At 36.1% G+C, this 20,350-nt stretch overlaps 1 protein-coding gene across 3 annotated transcripts in view; it reads right to left on the reverse strand.

Moving 5' to 3' along the window:
• Positions 1–7,947: 7,947 nt before the first annotated feature.
• LOC111567620 (contactin-associated protein-like 4) overlaps positions 7,948–20,350 on the reverse strand; it is a 76,739-nt gene continuing 64,336 nt past the window's right edge. For all 3 annotated transcript variants that reach the window (XM_023268869.3, XM_035947435.2, XM_035947439.2), the window contains 6 exons: positions 20,047–20,229; positions 18,398–18,531; positions 16,940–17,027; positions 15,475–15,690; positions 12,060–12,131; positions 7,948–8,829 (listed from right to left, as the gene is read on the reverse strand). In XM_023268869.3, coding sequence (XP_023124637.2) covers positions 8,633–8,829; positions 12,060–12,131; positions 15,475–15,690; positions 16,940–17,027; positions 18,398–18,531; positions 20,047–20,229 — 890 coding nt within the window. In that variant the 3' untranslated portion in view covers positions 7,948–8,632. The remainder of the gene's footprint in view (positions 8,830–12,059; positions 12,132–15,474; positions 15,691–16,939; positions 17,028–18,397; positions 18,532–20,046; positions 20,230–20,350) is intronic.

The following is a 20,350-nucleotide window of genomic DNA, read 5'->3' on the forward strand; positions in this document are numbered from 1 at the left end:
TTTACACAGGATAAAACAAAATATTTATCTGATCTTTATCTCTCAAAAGAGTCTCTGTCACACAAATATACACTTAAATAAATGTCAAATAGCGGTGGAGACTTAGGAGCTCATTCAAAATCTGTAAAAAAAAAAAAATCTGTAAAGAAAAAAAAAGACAGTTTAAGAAATAAACAACAAAACAATTGAAAGTCTGGCAGCTACAGTGCCAGAAAATACATTTTTTAAAAAATGGTGAAATGTTGTACTGTTCAAAATAAAATAAAATATATAAACATTTTTAAACTGCAAAAATACGGGCAAATATATGTAAAATAATCTATTTTTAAGCTGACTTAAATGCAGTAAAACAGTAATTTTATTGTCACACGTTGTGAAAGAACAAATTATTAATTGTACTATTTATCAAATACTGATTTCCAATGTGGGTAATTACAGTTTGGGCTTTTTTTGTTTGTTTGTTTGTTTGTTCTTGGACTTTAATCATCGATTGCTGTCCTGAAGGAATGAAACCGAGTCAAACTGAGGAAAGATGTGAAGAAATTCTGCAGCAGCTTCAACTCTGCTGCCTCTGATGGACGAACTTGGCTGCCAAACCTGCTGATCAAACTGATGCATCACTTCTGAGACTTCACAGCAGCTTTTGATATTTTATCTCGTTGGGAAACTCAACTCCTCGCATGTTAAAACAACTAACTGGCTTTCAGTCAGAGTGCAATTATCAACCCTGACGCTTCACTGACCCAGAGAAGAGCTTGTTTCTGCTCTTATGTGCTTTAATTTGTTGCTGATTGCAGTTTTCGGTATGATGTTTGTTTGGTTTGTGTCAGTTCTGCTCAGATTAATTTGCAGTCAGAGCAACACAGCGAAATAATCTCTGCTGTGGTGGCAGATGGTGAACATGTGTTCGGGAAGATAAAAAGCACAGATTTGGTTTTCTTGTAAACTGTGAATGTAGGTTTCAATATTTTAGAGCATCAGATTGAGCATTCAGTGCAGCAACATGGCCCTTGGAAGACCTGTTCACAACCACAACACACTAATTAGAGCCATTGTGAGATTGTTGGCGTTAGCAGGATAGTCCTGCCCAGGGCTCTCCCGGGCAGTACTGGGTTGTTAGCTAATCGTGGCACAACCACCGGTTATAAAAGCTGGATAGTGGCCCTCTATCTATCTATCTATCTATCTATCTATCTATCTATCTATCTATCTATCTATCTATCTATCTATCTATCTATCTATCTATCTATCTATCTATCTATCTATCTATCTATCTATCTATCTATCTATCTATTGAATTTCCCTTTCGGGGATAAATAAAGTTCTTGTATTGTATTGTATTGTATCTAAAAAGACACAAAACACTTAGTCACAGATGTCTTGAACTGAACGATGTAGTATTTTACTTTATGATCAAATCAACTTGTCAAGATGTAGAAATTAGTTTAAATTTACCTTAATTTCCAAATCTGTGTAGTAATCCTGACCATCACATCACACAAACTAAAGTGGGAACTATTGAGGTAGAGGGTTAAGTTCTCCCCCGCCTTGTAAATGTATAAAATTTATAAGTAATACATAAAAGTTGTGGCAGCACAGTGGACAAATCTAAAATCGCATTTACTTTAATTGAAAAATAGCAGTTATTGTCTCCTCTGTAATTTTTTGACTTTGCAAAGTCTTCTTGTATGTTTGACACCCCTGCTTTAAACCAATCACAATGAAGCCCTGGATGCAAAAACGGTGCCCCATGCAAAATAGCAATTAAGGGTGGAATTGTTTTGGTGGCAGAAAGATGATTTCTGTCATTGAAATGACTAATTTGTTAGAAAAAGTGTTGTCCATGTGGATGTTACTTTGACACGTACCACCTTCCTAAGCATTGTTGCAGAGCATGTACACCCTTCCATGGAAACAGTGCCCCCTGATGGCTGTGGTCTCTTTCAGCAGGATAATGCTCCGTGCCACAAAGCAAAAATGGTCCAGGAATGGTTTGAGGAGCACAGCAACCAGTTTGAGGTGTTGACTTGGCCTCCAAACTCCACAGATCTCAACCCAATCCATCTGTGGGATGTTCTGGATAAACAAGTCAGATCCACAGAGGCCCCACCTTGCAGCTTCCAGGACTTAAAGGATCCACTGCTAATGTCTTGGTGCCAGATATCACAGTACACCCTCAGGGGTCTAGTGAAGTCCATGAATGATGTTATGCCTGATTGCTGTAAATGACGATGCAGCGTAGTTATATAAAAATGTGATTCTGTAGAGACAGAGTTGCTTTTACAGACAGCAAAAGGAGGATTTTTCTAAATGTTGGCGTTCTATTGACACAAAATGCACATCAGGCCCGCTTAGATGTCAAATCTTTAAATCACGGTGATGCAGCTGAAACATCTCAGAGACAAAGTTTGAAGTTCTCGCTGCTGCAGCCGACGAATCAGAAGTCGGATCATGTGTTTCCAGAGAATTTGGTTCACTGCAGATCAGCGACGTGACAGAAATGTGCTGAGAGAGTTGAAGATCTGACAAAGTGAGAAGCTGTCAGTGATCAGCCTGCAGGCAACAGCAGCCAAACCTCAAATACTAAACAGCTGCTTTAGCATCACATCACAGTGCAGCTGCTGATTCAGTCTATTAGTCCACCAACACACGGGAAAACCACCAAACTCTGCTGTAGTCTGTAGAAGAAGAAAAAATAAAAAAATGAGGAAAATAAAGGTTGGTGGTTGCATTGTGTCCCTCCACCCTTCAGTCTCCTCATCAATCAGCCTGCAGATGTTACATAATACAGCTGGTTTTCCTCCATTCACGCCATTCATCTCATTTAGTGGAAGTAAAAAAATAAAAACAACCCACAGAGCAAGCAGATCCGTCAAAGCAAACACAAAGTCATGATTAATTCCTGTATTTTCCAATTACTGTTATAATCTGCTTACTGTCAGTCACACAGATGGAAGCTTCAGCTGAAATATTAACCTCTTCACCTCACAGTCACTTTTTTATTTATTTTTTTGGTCTTTACAGCTTTTTGTTTGCTCCAACATTCTGACATCACATTAAAAGAAAAGAAAAAAGAACCAAATGATGGGAAAAATCTCAGACATGCAGCAAATGCAAACTGGATTTAGAGGGAATTACACAGACTTAACCAGTGGTGGTCCATCAGGGCCAGCAAGGCCTTTTCTGCTGGTCTAGACTGACTTACGTTTTGATGTTAATCTCTTAACATTATTCAGAATAGTCCGTTCCCTTCCTTCCATAGCGAGTCTCTGGACTGGTGCTTCCAGTGGTGTATGTTTATATTAGAGCTTTTATGCCAGGGTCAGAGAAATTTGCCCTGAAGCCCCCAACAGTATAGGTCTGCACAGAGAGGGCTGTTTGTCTTATAACATTTTATTTGTTTAACGTTATAAACATTTGTATTTATCAGAGGTGGGTAGTAATGAGTTACATTTACTCCGTTACATTTACTTGAGTAACTTTGCGAAAAAAAAGTACTTCTGAGAGTAGTTTTATTGTAGTGATATTGCAAAGATTCTAGTGTATGTTGAAAAATAGATATTACACAGTGTTTTTAAATGTGCAAAATAGTCATAATTCACAGCTGTGAATGTGTTGTTGTTGCACATTAAGAAATAAGACAATACGACAAAGTGCAATGATTTAGTCTTTAAATATGGGAAAAAGATAAAACACAAATCAGAGGTGAAGATAAACTACAAAATTAGGGTCAATATAGTGCAACAAACCTGACATATTTTACCTCCAAACTGGCGGGTGACTGAAATGAATTCATTTAAACTTTGAACTAGAAGGAAAATCTGCATCACATTCAACTTTCAAGTAATTTTTGTTGAAGGAAAACACTTGAAAAACTTCATATTTCTAGATTTATTCCTTTAACTATTTAATATTTACATTATTTAATAATATAATTAAAATTGTATTCATTTAATATTTACATTATTTAATCATACAATTGCAATTATATTTACTTATTTAATACTTACATTATTTAATCATATAAATATAAATATATTCTCTTATTAATGTAATATTTACATTATTTAATGACATAATCTTAATTGTATTTACTTATCTGTTTCATATTTACTTAATGTTTACATAATTTAATAATATAATTTAAATTTTATTTACATATTTATTTAATATTTAAGTTAATCAAAAAATAAATTTAATTATATTTATTTATGTAATATTTACTTATTTAATATTTACATAATTGAATAGTACGATTTTATTTATATTTACATATTTATTTAAGATTTAAGATTTTGAATAATATAATTTTAAATATATTCGCTTATTTATGTAATATTTACTCAATTAGTAAATAAATAAATATATATATACATATATATACATATATATATACATTTACATTGTTTAATCATTTAATTTGAACTATTTCTTACTATTTATTTAATATTTGTATTGTTTAAAAATATGCATTTAATTATATTTACTTATTTATTTAATATTTTATACTTAATATTTGCTTAATACTTACTTGCCTACAGTACAACTACTTTACTGTTTGTGTGCAACTTGAGTACAACATGATGAATGTATTTCATGAAATACTGGCCAAAAGTGTGCTGTTATTTTGTAATTGTATTTGAAACGACATCTAATATAAACTATTAGTTCTTTTGTGAGCATAACAACGGCCTGAATTTATGAATAAGTTAGTTTGCAGAATTATCTCAATTAAATTGATAAAAATGCTTGAAACATTTACTTTAATTGCATTGAGTAGAAGATATATTAAATATTCACACAGGTGAAACGAATCCAGCAAAAGATACACAAGGACTGGGAATTACAAAATAAAAAGATAAATGGTTAGTTGTTTCTTTAGCAACAGGAGTAACATGAGTCCAGGCTGATGCATCTACAGCAAAACAATCCATTAAAATGAAGTAAAGGAGGTTAAAAGATGGCGTTTTTCTTTCAACATCGATGAGATTTCAGCCGTTTCCTCACATTTATCCTTCAGGATGATGAGAAGCATCTCACAGGAAAACTATTTTCCCTTCAGGCCCTCTGAGACGTCAATAAGAAAAAGGAAAAAAAAAAACACTCGGCGAGAAGAGTTCTTTCTTGATTTGCTGAAATCTGTCACCGTCCTGCAGAGTTCAGGACTCTGGGAAACAGTAATCCATCATCGCCTCGACTCTGCGGACGTTTGGCGCCGACCTTGAGCCATAAACAGCATTACAGACGTATTAGAGCAGCTGAGGCCGAATAATTACAGCGAGGAGGAGGAGGAGGAGGAGGAAGAACCTCCACACCGACCAGCTGGGTTGAAATATAGATCCAAAGGTGTGACTGGAGCACAGATACTCTGCAGAATTAACTGGATATGTGCAGAGAAAAGCAGCAGCATGTGGGAGGTGGAAGTGACGGAGCTGGAAACTCATTTTCCTTCACATTATGAGTGAATTAGACAGAGGAGCTTAATCTGAGTTGTTTAAGCATTTAACTGTAAGAAAGAGGTGACACATTAATATGATTTGCAACATTATACCGGAAAAGGAAAACTGGGAACTAATGGACAGCATGACGCAAATGTCACATACTGAAAAACCAAGAAGCATTTAAATGAGTGGTGTAAAAGTAGATTCTGTTAAAGGACTGGGTTAAGATGTTTCTTACTCGGATGTCTTGACATGTTTTTTTCTTCTCTTTTTATATGGCAGCTACAAGAAGAGGAAACTTTTTAATGATGTCCTGCCAAGTAAAATGACAGCATCAGTCTTTTCAGAAAACATCTATTTAAGTATCAGTGGAAGTTACTACAGTCATGGACGAAAGTGTTGCCACCAATGGAATTTTTCTAGAAAATACACCATTGTTTTTCTACAATTTTGCTTCTTAAGTCCTCAGACATTTCTCAGCTCTTCTTTCTCTTCTCTGTTCTTGGTGTGACAAACATAAACACACAACACAAAGGTTGAGTCAACTTTTATAGTTCTAACTGGCTTCAGGTGTGATTTCTATGTTGCCAGCACCTGTTACTAGCCACAGGTGAGTTTAAACAAGCATCACATGCTTGAAATAAAATGATTTACCCACAGTTTTAAAAGGGTGTCAACAATCCAAATTTCACAATTTAAATGCTTTTCCAAATCTTTAACCCGAATATGTAAAAAGCAATAATGAATCTTCTGATGCTTCAGAAGTTCTTTTCTGACCCCAAACTAACAAACAAACTTCCAGCTGCTGCAGACTTTTTATGAGAAACTAATATTTTCACGCAGTCGAATCCACTTTGTGCATGAAAGCCGGAAAGAGGCTTTTTAAACATCTCATCTTCACAGCGTCTCTGATTAAAAGTTGTCCTCCAGAACAGTCGTTACAGAGTCGCAGATTAGCTCGACCTCCTCTGGGTTCATTCATTCTCCATGACAGTCCGGCTCAGTTTTATCTCTGCAGGCGGCTCAGAAAAACAACAATCAGCTCAGATATTCCCAGCAGACAGGCGCCTCTTTGGATCCATTTAAACCTCAGCAGACTGTTGTTCTTCAAGAAGGGGTCAGTTAAATTAACTCTCAATGAAAAAAAATCCCATTTTAAATCATTGCAGTTTAAAAAAAAATAATGTGAAGGAGACTCAAAGGGTTCAGCAAGAGAATCTACTGCGACTTTTAGTGGAAAGTTTGGAACTAAACAGACGAACAAACGTGAACCATGTCCAAGTTATTCAGAAGTAATTTGATCAGATTACTGCCATCAGATGGGATAAAGTATTCAGAATGGGTTGTTCAAAAGGAAAAAGTAAAAGATTAGATCACATAATCCAGAATTCGTTCTGATCTGGATCCAACATTTAGAATTTAGTAGGATTTGGATATCTGTGATCAAAAGAAAAAAAAAATCAGGATTAGCCCTGAATCCAAAGGCTGAATTCATAAGTTAACCTAAGTTCAACTTTATTGATCCCTCATTTGGGGAATTTACATGTTACAGCAGCTAAATACAAATGAGGCCTGAAAAAAGCAGGACAAGAATTATAGCAGTACTCTAAAGCCTAAAATAAAGATATAATAGAATTCTACATACATCTGAGAGTAGAGAGATTGCAGAGGACTGTGATGTAAAAATAACACTGACTGAAGGAACATTACTTATCCCTGGGGTTATTCATATCCAAACCTCTAAACTTTAACTTACCAAGTGCAAGATCCGCTTAGAAGAAAGCTGCCGTTAACAGACTGGTAAATTAATGTTTGTTTTCCTTCCGCTACAACAAATCCTCTGGTTGTTTTCTCTCTAATGAGGTGCTACTGCAGCCCGAATGTAAATAACATCAGCTGACAACCTCACAGTTGCTGTCACCTTCCTCATCATCATCATCATCATCATCATCAGAGCTCCGTTCAGTCACATATCGAAGCTTTGTGTCCGTGTTGTTTTCAGCTCTGACAGACACTAGGTGGGCTTTTGACAAAAATTAGCCCGACATCTTCTGCACCTGAAGGCTTGAAAAAGCAGCAGACGGTGACATTATCTCCTCCCTGCAGACAGATGCATATTAATAACCGTCAGAAATGTCACCCAGTGGAGGGAAGAACCACCCAGCAGCAACCTTTACACTCCACATGTAGATTTACTTTTGGATACCGCTGTCTGTTTCCGGTTTCATACTGAAAGTCAGCGCAACTGTTTTATTTTAACCATGTGTTCACTCATTTTAACCCAAACCCTGATCTTGCCCTAAATTCTAACTAGAGAGAAAAGTGTACTATGCTGTATTTTGCTCTTCTGTAAGTCATAGCATAGGAACAGTTAACCTATGTGGTAGTTCAGTTTGAAGGTAAAGCTGAAAATTTACCTAAATAATACCATAATGAGTTATTTTTCACACAATCTGCGGCTCTCCCCCTGGTTAACTTCAATGAATGTGACATTCAGCCAAAATAATCAAGTTTAAAGTTGTAATTGTAATGATCTTGGGAACAAAATTGTACATACTGAAATTGAGAACTACATTTAGAGATGCACAGAGGAGAAATCTAGCAGAGGAAGAAAAAGGAAAAATAAATACAAGTTGTTGTTCTTTTGTTTCACACTGTAAAATAAACACAGAAGCAGGGTGACCTGCGAGAACGTAAGAAATGTTCAATGTGAACAAATACAGTTTGATTTCCCCACAGTTTACACTGTAGCTGCAAAAAATAAAACACTGGATCGAATGAAGCACTCGCTCAAAATGGTAATTTTCATTGTTCACATCGTCTAACGAAGCAGTTTCAAGTTTCTTACCAGCAGTTCCAGGTAAATACAGTTCCTCCTTTAATCATTTAAGTAACACAAGACTGATATAAAGTCAAATTTTTAAGATTTACATCATTTTATATTTACAGTTTCCCTACTGACGTATCAACACATTAGAAATTTAACACTTTGTTCAGGTGTCTTTATACAGTCTGCATAAAAACACAACCACAGGAGCAGAAACGAAGGGAAAGAAGGCAGAACATGTGGTTCTGTTTGTGTGGTTCTGTTTGTGTGGTTCTGTTTGTGCGTTTTGGGCTCAGTTTGTTGTGTAAAGCACTGAGGCTTGACAAGGCATCTCTGTCTGCTCAACAACAAGTCCAACCTCCAGCTAAATAAAATATTCCTTCTGGTTCTCCGTCGGTCCGTTCTGTGAGCTCGTCTGGCTGCTGAAAGGAAGTTCTGGACCGTCTTCGGGTTTCACCGTTTTCCCCTCCTGACTCTGAGACGAACCTTTTCTTCTGTACAGGAATCGAGCCATTACAGCCAAAGCAGACAGAGTCACAAAGATCACCACGGCGATCCCACCTGAAGGGCAGAAAAACAAACATCTAGTCAATTTGTGTTCTCCAGAAACAAGCCATAAGAATGATCAGCTGAAAAAAATAGAGATCCAACAAACCTTCAGTTATAATTGATGAAATTCCACGACATAGTAGATTATAGTATTCTGCAAATTATGTATAAAGCTCATAAAAAACTTTACTAGTTGATGTCGAGAACAGATTTGCATAAAGAAAAAGTAAGTATAAGTTTAAAAGGATCAGAGATCTTCATAAAATCAAAATTTAGGACCAAATTAATGGAACGTTGCATTTCTGTAAAAGGGGTCAATTCATGGAACAATCTAGACAAAGAATCAAAAGAATCTAAATCACACGCAAGATTTAAGAATCTAATTAAAACCAGCATATTATTAAAATACAAAGAAATGAAGCAAGAGTATCATAGTGTTTGGCAGATTACATACGTTTATTCTTCTTTCTGCTCCCTTTCATTCAGAAGTTTACAAATTTTTGTTTTTGTACTGTATTGGATAGTTTTTTTGCTTTTGTTTTTTTGGCAATGAATGAAATAAAAACTAGCCTACTAAAAATGGAAAAAGTTTAAGGAATTCCTCTTGAAAGAGCAAAACCAGTCTGTAGAATAAACATCCTGGCTCAAATTTATCCCTGGAAAAAGTACTGGAACTTTTTAAAAAATTTGAATGACAGCAGATTAATTCTCTAAACCCCAAACTGTTCAGTGAATTTTAAAGAGGGGTTATCTTTTAAAAAACTACCAAAATTGCACCATAATTCTCAGCAAGAAACTGCAAAAACAGAATCACTGAATTTTCCTGGCTGCCACTGAATGAACCATGTGTGACACGCAGTTTAATTGAGAAATCTAACCAAATCTAAAATTAAACATTCTGATATCTCACCTAATTACTTTACTCTTCAAGTGAAAAGTAAACCGTTGGCACCAGATTCTGTTAAGCAAAGAAAAAATTAATCTGCTCGACTATAATACAGGAATCACTTGGTTGAACTGCAGGTTGTGTTTACAATAAGAGGAGACAAACAAATTAAACACTGAGTGGAAATTAAAACATACTTGAGCTGTAAAATTTATGCAGCATGGCTCAAAAATGGTACACAAATGAGCAAGTTGTTGGAGGATACATTCAGCTTGGTGACACATCTATAGATTTAAAACAGAGTATTGCAAAACAACAAGTTTACAGAAGATGTGCAATGAGATTTGCACATTTGATTCCAGGAAACAACTTTGATTTTATGATTTATGGCATAAGTTTGTCACATTGCACAAAAGACATTTCTGAATTCTCTCTACTTCTAGCTATGGTTGTGCTGTGAAGGTAACTGAGGACAAAAGACTTGAAATTTAAGTTCCTAGACCACTAAAAAAATAGCATGATTTGATGGCGGATGGTGGTGCAGTGGACTAAATAACACGTAGAAGTGCTAATAATATTCTGTCTACTACATTAAAGGTAGAGCCAGGAGATATTTGATATTTAGATAGTTAGCTTATACCACATTGACCATCCTTCTTGCTCCTACTGTCTTTATCTCCCTTTTCCTTTTGTCCTGTGCATTAGCAAATGTGAATGTGTGCAAATGTGCAAAAAATAGCTGGTAGATGTGATCAGCAAGGAAGATAAAACATTCTTAAGATCACAAACTAAATTTTAAATGGTACATGAACATTTGAGTAAGGAGTCTCTGCCAGGGCTGTAGTTACTTCTTTGCAGGAGGCCGAGTTGCCAACTTCTAGGTCAATCTGAAGTCTCATGCGTTTGTACACTGCCAGTCAAAAAAAGGTCGCACTCTAGTATTTCGTTGGACCGCCTGTCGCTCTGAGACACACATTCACCGTGGCATCGTTTTGATAAGCCTCTACAATGTCACAGCGTTTATTTCTGTCCAGAGTTGGATTAATTTTTCACCAAGATCTTATATTGATGATGGGAGAGTCTGACAAAGTCTTCTCCAGCACATCCCAAAGATTCTCAAGGGGCTGAGGTCTGGACTCTGTGGAGGACAATCCATCTCATGCTCCCTGATCCACTCATTCTCATTGTGACCCCCATGAATCCTGGTATTGTCATCTTGGAACATGTCCATGCCATCAGGGAAGATAAACTCCATTGATGGAAAGACCTGGTCATTCAGTATATTCAGGTAGTCAGCTGACCTCATTCTTTGGGAACATAATGTTGCTGAACCTGACCAACCCCAGATCATAACTCTAACCCCCACAAGCTGGTAGACACTAACCATGATGAGTGCATCACTTCATCTGTCTCTCTTCTTACCCTGATGCCCCCATCATTCTGGAACAGGTTAAATCTGGACTCATCAGATCACATTTGTTCCTCAGAGATGATGGTTCTCTACTATCCTTCCAGGTTTTAATGATGTGTTGGACGGTTCTTAACCCAACTGTAGTGGTTTCAGAAATCTCCTTAGTTGTTTTCTTTGCTTCATGCAGGCCAATAATTTCACCCTTCTGAGACAGATTAACATCCTTTCCATGACCACAGGATATGTCTTCCAACATGGTTGTTTCAGAAATGAGAAGCTCCTGTTGTTATTGCCAGCTGAAATATAGTCATCACTGCAGTAATTATCCAATGGAAGGCGCTTACCTATTTGCAATTAGTTAAATCCAGATGACGACTTATTTTTTTGTTTTTTTGTATATTGACAGTCATATACTGTTTTCATCACATGTGGGCTGAGATTTTTTTTATCCATGTTTAAAAATCCAAGTCTTAAAAGTCAGTGTTTATGAGTGTGAATAGCAGATCACTCTTTAAAGCTCTGCCTTGTTTTCCAATGGGACAAATTAGGAGCGAAGAACCAAATTGGACAGAAAACATTCAGAAGTAAAACTCCCACTTAAAAGCGACTGGTCAGTGGCCCCAGCGGCCTCCTAGGAAACATAAATTGCTTTGCTCCGTCATTAGCGGTGCACTCTGCTAATTTCCTCTGGGCTCCCCGAGCGATTTCTGCTATTAGAGGGTCCCTGCTCTGACGCTGACAATAACAGCAAAAATTGACAGTTGTTGTACCTGAAGCCTGAAGTCATTTGTATTCTAATTAGTTTCCTTTTGTGCACTTGGACATGGACATCTTTCATTTGTTTTCAACATCATTTCAGTCAGTTTTTCTGCACTGAGGCATAGAAAGAGACACGCAAGAATGTGTCCTTGCAGATGATAATGAAACAGGTTGCTGCTACAGTACCTCCGATGAGAGCCGAGTCGCTCCTGATGGCGTTCACCAAAGGCTGACCTGTTCCCACTGATCCAGACTGACCTGCAGCGCCGAGACACACGAGAAAAAGACGTGAAAAACTGGAAAAAAACATAAGTGCAGGGAGATGGAAGAGATAAAGATTGAGAATGAAAAGGATGAAATGAAGCAGAACAGATGAGATTTAAAGAAAAAGGGGAGGTCATTAGTGAAAAACAGAAATGGAGATACTGTGAGGAGTGATATATCCAGTAGTAGCGTCTGTCAGAGCAGATAAGGATGTTATATACCTCAGCAGCTCTATATGACCGACCACAGGAGACCGATATGGCAAAGGAAACTCTTCCCTCATCTGAATGAATTGGTTCGTCTCGAGGTCATTAACCCAACGTCGTAACGTTATTAGAGCCTCAGATGTCTCGTTGTGAAGTTTCACCCACACAGGAGGATAGCCAGAACCGCTCACGACAATCTCAGTAATGTTAATTTATCAGAGCCTTTGGGAACGTGGAGGCACTTAGAGGCATATAGTGGAGCTTTAATGTGGGATGAGGTGTTTCTGAAGGAACATTATGGAGATCAGACCTTTCTATTCTTCTCTATCACGTCTCATATTGATTTTTCTAAGCTTTAGCTCATCAGCTGCTAATCTGTATATTCTACATTGTCGTGGATGTTAAGATTTAGATAGATTTCCTGTCTTACAATGCCACACATGACATCTGTGTTTGTCAAAATCGATGAGACTTAACGTTTTCAAGCTTAAGAAGATAATCCATCACAGTGGATTTAAACAGCATATTAAAGATCTGCTTTGTTGAAAATATTTTTTTTTAGCTTGTTAATGTGTCCATATGGTGATTTTTGTATGTTGGAGCGGCTCCTGTTGCTGCTGTGTGCTGGTTTAACTGTCTAGCTGTCTTTGAGGTCATGGAGCTGATTGAAGGATCCAAACCGATTTGGAGAACCTGAACCCAAAGCTGGACTCCAGTGATGCTTCCTCCATCTCCTGCCTCCACCTGCATCCATTTTGGTCTGTTTAGTCATTGTTTTGTTCATGAATTAGCGCAGTGGAAGCACAAATGAACACTACTAATTGGGGCTGAAATGAGTCCTCGAGTTATTCCAGTAATTCAATTACTAAAATTCCTCAAGGCAAAATTCTCTGAATGGAGGCTTCGTTTAATCGACTACATACTAGACCCCAGGTGTTCTGAGTCTGGACCCAGACTTCTTTGGATACAGACTGGAACATATATAACCTACATTTGATGGGACGCTTCTATTTTAATCGGTGCAGCTTTTCTCGTGTTTACGGCGTTGGTTTAGCAGATCAGAGGCTGAACTACAAAGGCAGTTTGACATAGTCAGACTTTCTTTGTTTAAGTCGGCTCGACAAAAACTAAAACCTCAGTCAGAGTTGACAGGTATGAAGGTGGTTGTCAACTTTCTTTGTAAACTCAGACTTTCTGCTTCAAACTCATCACACAAATAGGAACATTTAACACTTCATTTGACTCGTTTTCCACACAAAATGAAATGACTGCGAACAGGTTGTTTGAATGGAGAACAATGAGGAACATAATTTATGATGGTAAGAAGCTGTGACTGGAAATTTTTAGTACAACTATGCTGGTAGAAAACTGTTAATCATGCGTTAATGTATTTATTTTACCCATCAATGCAGCTGATTATTGATAACAGACAGCAGCACAATAAAACTACTAAACTTCATATATTTAAACACGATTTGTACTGAAGTGCATGTAGGTCTGACACTGTCCCATAATGCAGGAAATCACTTTAATTTGTGGCCAAATCAAAGCGAAATTAATGTTACTGTTTGAATATTCTCTGTAATAAACACTAATCAGCTGATCAGTTTTCTTATTTGTGTTCCATCAGCTGCAGTGCCAGCAGTTTAAAAAAACCAAACGTAGAAACATATTTATGCGATTTCTGCATCACCAAATAAATACATGTTGGGTTCCCATGGCTTTCGTTTTAGTTGAATACCCCTGTACTATACTGTATATGTAAAATACACCTGTACTATACTATATATGTTCAATACACCTGTACTATACTGTATATGTAAAATACACCTGTACTATACTATATATGTTCAATACACCTGTACTATACTATATATGTACAATACACCTGTACTATACTGTATATGTAAAATACACCTGTACTATACTATATATGTACAATACACCTGTACTATACTGTATATGTAAAATACACCTGTACTATACTATATATGTACAATACACCTGTACTATACTGTATATGTAAAATACACCTGTACTATACTGTATATGTTCAATACACCTGTACTATACTATATATGTACAATACACCTGTACTATACTATATATGTACAATACACCTGTACTATACTGTATATGTAAAATACACCTGTACTATACTGTATATGTAAAATACACCTGTACTATACTATATAAGTTCAATACACCTGTACTATACTATATATGTTCAATACACCTGTACTATACTATATATGTACAATACACCTGTACTATACTGTATATGTAAAATACACCTGTACTATACTATATATGTACAATACACCTGTACTATACTGTATATGTAAAATACACCTGTACTATACTGTATATGTTCAATACACCTGTACTATACTATATATGTACAATACACCTGTACTATACTATATATGTTCAATACACCTGTACTATACTGTATATGTAAAATACACCTGTACTATACTGTATATGTAAAATACACCTGTACTATACTATATATGTTCAATACACCTGTACTATACTATATATGTTCAATACACCTGTACTATACTATATATGTTCAATACACCTGTACTATACTATATATGTACAATACACCTGTACTATACTGTATATGTAAAATACACCTGTACTATACTATATATGTACAATACACCTGTACTATACTGTATATGTTCAATACACCTGTACTATACTGTATATGTTCAATACACCTGTACTATACTATATATGTACAATACACCACAGATGTCCATCCGTGTTCCACCAGGACGGTTATTTCTGTTGCACAGCGAGCTCACTTATGCTTCTGATGCTGTAACATGCATGCCTAGTGTAGAATCCGATTACTCGATCACCAGAATACTCGATTACTAAAACAACCGATCGCTGCGGCCCTACTGCTAATGTTGCTGACCAACACACCTCACATCTGTGGCCTGTGGGTCGAGTTCTATCAGTTTACAAATTCATAAAAATGTATTTTAAATCCAGCTCAGGTGGTGAACAGAGATGCACACATGTGGCTAAAAGTAAACTTTTAGCTCTTAAATTTCTTATAGGGTTTAAAGGTGGTGACGATACCAGAGAAGAAAACGGCAAATCCTCAGTCGTACCTGATAGGTGGTGTGTGGTTTCTGCTGCGTTCTGATTGGTCGACGTAGAGCCACAGCTGTACTGGACCAACGACCCGGTGATGGAGACTGAGCTGGAGTTTGGGTGGAGCAGAGCAGCTTTCAGAGGACTGATGGAGTTAAAGAGGACTGAAGATAAACAACCTGTGAAGCCCAGAGAGGCGAGGCGAGAGAGTTCAGGGTCCAAATCATCAGAATCTGCAAAGAAAAGAGACAAAAATGCTTCATAAAATGGGTTAAAATCTTTGTATTTTTGTGCTCCACCTGGTTCAGAAAAGTCCAACAGTTTCTCTTCTTATTAGGAGCCGATTTCTTAGTCTGTCTTTGAAGGTGCTACTCAGCAGGTGAAAAGAAAATGAGGCTGTTTTGGTATAATTAGCTTGTATTTTTAAATCTGAAAGGAGGATTTTTATCAAAGAGGTTAAAGTGTTTAAACTGACTTAAGGGTTCCGTTGGACTTTAAACATTTCATTAGACAAACCCAAGGTGTGTTTTTGTCTACATCTGGTCAAATTTAAACCCTTATGGAAGCATAAATGTATTGCAAAAGATCAAAAAATACTGCAGTTTACATGTCGTATCCAAGGGATGCCAGTTTATTGGTGCAGTGTTGATGCAATAGAGGAAAGGTGGCATTAATGAATTATATTAAGATATTGTGGCTACATGGCATGTTTGGACAGTTTTAAAAAGTTGTGTGAACACAGAATTGTCTGAGTTTCCAGGAGAAGAATCAATAGTACATTTAAATTAATGATTAACCAGTAAATTGCCTGCTAAAAACTACATTAAACATTGCATATAACTTGATTTAATGTCAATTTTAGTCTATACTGAATGAAATCCTTCATTAGCAGCTCCATAGCTCAGTGTTTTTAGTCAGTAAATATTAATTTAAGGCAACAGAAAACCCTAAAATCCTGCAGGAAGTGAACTGCAGTGGATTCAAGCAACAGAGAAAGAGAAGTTCAACAGACTCGGGAGAACTTTTCCTGATCTGGCTTCACTGAGCTAAACAATGAAGCTGGAAATCAGCTTCATACAGGGTTTCTGAATCTGCCTCAGAGCATCTACTGTCGTCATAAATCAATATGATGAGTTTTAAAATACACAGGATAAAAGAAACAGCTGCTGATCAAAACCATGAAATTCTGCATCAGATTTAGTTACTTTAACTCATGTCATCAGCTGGTGTGATTCATGTATACGATCATTCACACTGTTTAAATATACCAGAGAAAAGTTTGTGATCTCAGGTTGAGGTGAATTCTGTTGATTTGTGCTCTTTTAAAATCCACTCAGTTCTTTATTTATTTCTGATAGTTCTTCACCTGCTGAATCCAAGACTGCAGTGTCTCCAGTGATGCAGTGTTTAAATGTCTGCTGTGAAATTATTGTGTTGAGAGCCCTGAAAGGTCTCGTCTGGGTTTTTATAGCGTCTGCTTACTGTGGATTCTTCCCAGAACCAGCGTCTTTATTCCGTTAAATTCTACATCAGATGTCAGGTTGAAGTCCTCTCTGGCGTTCTGGTCAATCTGGAAGAAGAACAAAGGTTTTCCATCAAATCTGGCTTTTAACATCAGATTGAAATGATTTGATTTGACAATGTGGCAGTAAGGGTGTCATAAAAATAGAAAAGATGGGATGCTGTAATATTCAAAAACTGCAAAAAATGGTGGCAATAATGGCAACTATCTGATATAAATGATATTTTTTAGCAGATTTAAATACAGTAAAGCACACATTGTGAAAGAACAAATTACTATTTGAAAAAATATTTATTTTTGATGAGGAGATTTGTTCATGTTTTTTTTACTTTTATAATACAGTTCTTTTACTATTATCTGTAATATAACAGTTTAAAAAGTTGTTTACTTTTTTTGTCCTTAATACACATATTTTTTCTTTCAAATAATTCCTCCGATAAAAAAAAAATAATAATTTTTGCTGATTAAAATACAGTAAAATAGTGTAATTTTATTGTCAAATGTTGTGAAGAACAAAATGCTATTAATAAAAATACAGATGTGATGTGGGCTATGTACGGCTTTGGCCTTTTATTTTGTAAATGAATGGATATTTTTCTCAGATTTGTTGTGTTAATTTGCAAATCAACACAACAAAACAAACAACACAAAAACAATTACAATTTTAAAATCCTGATAACTTTTTTTCCCAAACAACAGCAAATGTCTGTAAAATAAATACTTTTTCACAATCTAAATACAGTAGAAACTGCAATTTTACAGTCAAAGACAAAAGAAGAAACTTTTTGATTTATTTTGTGATTTTCAGTCTCAATATCCATATTTTTCCTTTCAAATAGCTGTAAAAAATGTCAAATAACCTGTTTTTTTGTCTGATTTTTAAAATAATGTAATTTAATGGTTAAACAATTTAAAAGTTATTTAAAAAATCCAGAATTTTCATGTAAAGATTATTTACAGTTTTCACTTGTTTCTTACAGTTAACATGTAAATTAATACTTTATTCTGTAATTTACCAAAACGGGGAAAACTTTCAAAATAAAAGTATATTGTTAAAAAAATAGTCACTGTAGTCGGTGAATATTTTAAACATGCAACTGATTAAACAATTCATGTCATGAGTAATTTTCAAAGATCATTTCATGTTTTACTGATATAATGCTTTTTGATTTTGAAGTTTATGTGAACCTGAAAAACAACAAAAGTATGAAAATGTGATAAACCAAGACAGACTACCAGGAACTAAAATGAGAATTATTTAATTTTGTCCTGTTTCCTGATATTTGATTTCCTTCTGTGACTTTTTGAAAGATTCTCTTGAACTTTTCCTCTGCAGCCGGTTTGTTGTTTCTCTACTGACAGAAGCTGATTCAAGGTTCAAACTGACTCTGAAGTGTTTCTGTGTTTTTTGTCGTCACCTGAACAGAAACGGCGTCTGCCAGTCTGTTGATGGTGACCGTATGCAGCTGTCGGTTGTTGAGGTTCTTCACTTTGCTCCTCAGGATCTCTGCTTCTCTGCTGCTGTCCAGACGGTATCTCACCTCCAGCTTGTCTGCAGTCAAACAAAACAACACTTTGGTATAATCCTGTGTGGCTCCGACACAGAAAGACAGCACTTAAACTGAACAAATCCAGCTGGTAGTTTAAAAAATCTAACTTGTAGCTCCTAATGTGCACCGAATCAACACCTTGAACTCTTTGTTGTCTATTTTAGTGTCATATTTATCCCCTTCTACTCTTTTTTTAACGCATTATTTATTTATTTACTATTATCACAAATATTACCCTTGTTTTTATGGTTTTGTACTGACTTGATCCCATTCTTCTTAATGAAAACACTTGAAACATTTAAGATTTCGCCCTCAAAAATAGAAACTTTAACTGCTAAAAAGCAGACCAACTATTTCAAACAAAACAGAACCACTGAACATTTCTTCAAATATGTGTTTTTATCTTTTCATATTAAAAGGAATTTATTTTTGAAGATATTCATTCTAGAGATGTTTGGATGTTTGAGGGCAACAGCAGCTGAACAATAAACCATAAAAAGTTTACAAAATGAGTCTAGTACTGCCAATAAAATACATTTCTAATAATTTATATTATATTTACAGCATGTGAAATGTGGAATTTTATTCAAATCTGTTGATGGGAAGAAGTTACGCTGCAAATCTGACTTTCCTTGAATGCATATTTTCCACTTCACTGAAAATTTTTACTGTAATTCATGTGAGCACATCTTTATTAATAATAATAATTCAGAATGTATGTAAACCAAGTGAAGCCACAGTAACAAGGAGCTTATATATGTAAATACAGATCATATATATGAGTATATATACTGTATGTACAGGAGATGCAGGAGATAGAATGAAAATTAAAGCTTTTCCAAGCTCTTGAATGCTGCATTATTCTTATTTTTTTTAGCCCTGCTAATTAACACTTTTGCCTTTTGTACCAGAATTGTTAAAGAAGCACAACGCAGACAAATAAAATCAAGTTGTTTCACTTTATAATGATAATAATTAACATATTGGAGGCAGCAACAGCAGCAAATGACTCCATTTGTCAGCATCTTTAAGCTGGTTGGTTAAAAACTTGCTCATAACTGAACTTTTCACCTCAGCAACATCAGATTTCTGCATGAAGCTGCTCAGTTTTAAGGATAAGAGCTGCAAGTTTCTAGACATTCAAACATCACCGGATCTCGTTCGATGCTTTCTAATCTTATTATTGCTGCGATAACATCAGTGAGGGAGGAATCAGTTTCCTCTCATGAATTCATTAAACCACACAAGTTCAAGTGGTAGCGACAGAAACAAGATGATATAAACACTTTAATGCCATCAGTTAGTAAATAATCACCTTCCGTCATGAATAAAAACACTAATCTGCATCTTGAAGAGTTTCACTCAGGATTAATAAGGTACCTACCTGCCCGCCCATCCATCCATCCATCCATCCATCCATCCATCCATCCATCCATCCATCCATCCATCCATTCATCCATCCATCCATCCATCTATCTAATATTCTCTGCTAGAATGTAAACTATCAGAGTTGTGACCTTGCTTGTTGAGCAGCAGAGCCAGAGATTCTCTGTGGTCGGAGCTGATGTAGAGAAGCAGAGCTGGACTCTGGCTGGTCCTGAAGCTCAGGCAGATGTTTTCTGCTCTGAGGCTGGAAGACGGCCAGACGTTCAGATCCTTGAAGCTGACCGAGGTTCCTGGTTTGAAGCTGGCTGAAACTTCTGCAGGTAGAAAACCAAAGAGTTTCATCACAAACAGGCAGGAAATTAATTTGAACAGGACTCAAGGTGTTTTCTATAGAGTTTCATCTGTTTTCTACTAAATAAATGAAGTCCAACACAT

Source organism: Amphiprion ocellaris, chromosome 16 (genome assembly GCF_022539595.1).
Source record: "Amphiprion ocellaris isolate individual 3 ecotype Okinawa chromosome 16, ASM2253959v1, whole genome shotgun sequence".
NCBI lineage: Eukaryota > Metazoa > Chordata > Actinopteri > Pomacentridae > Amphiprion > Amphiprion ocellaris.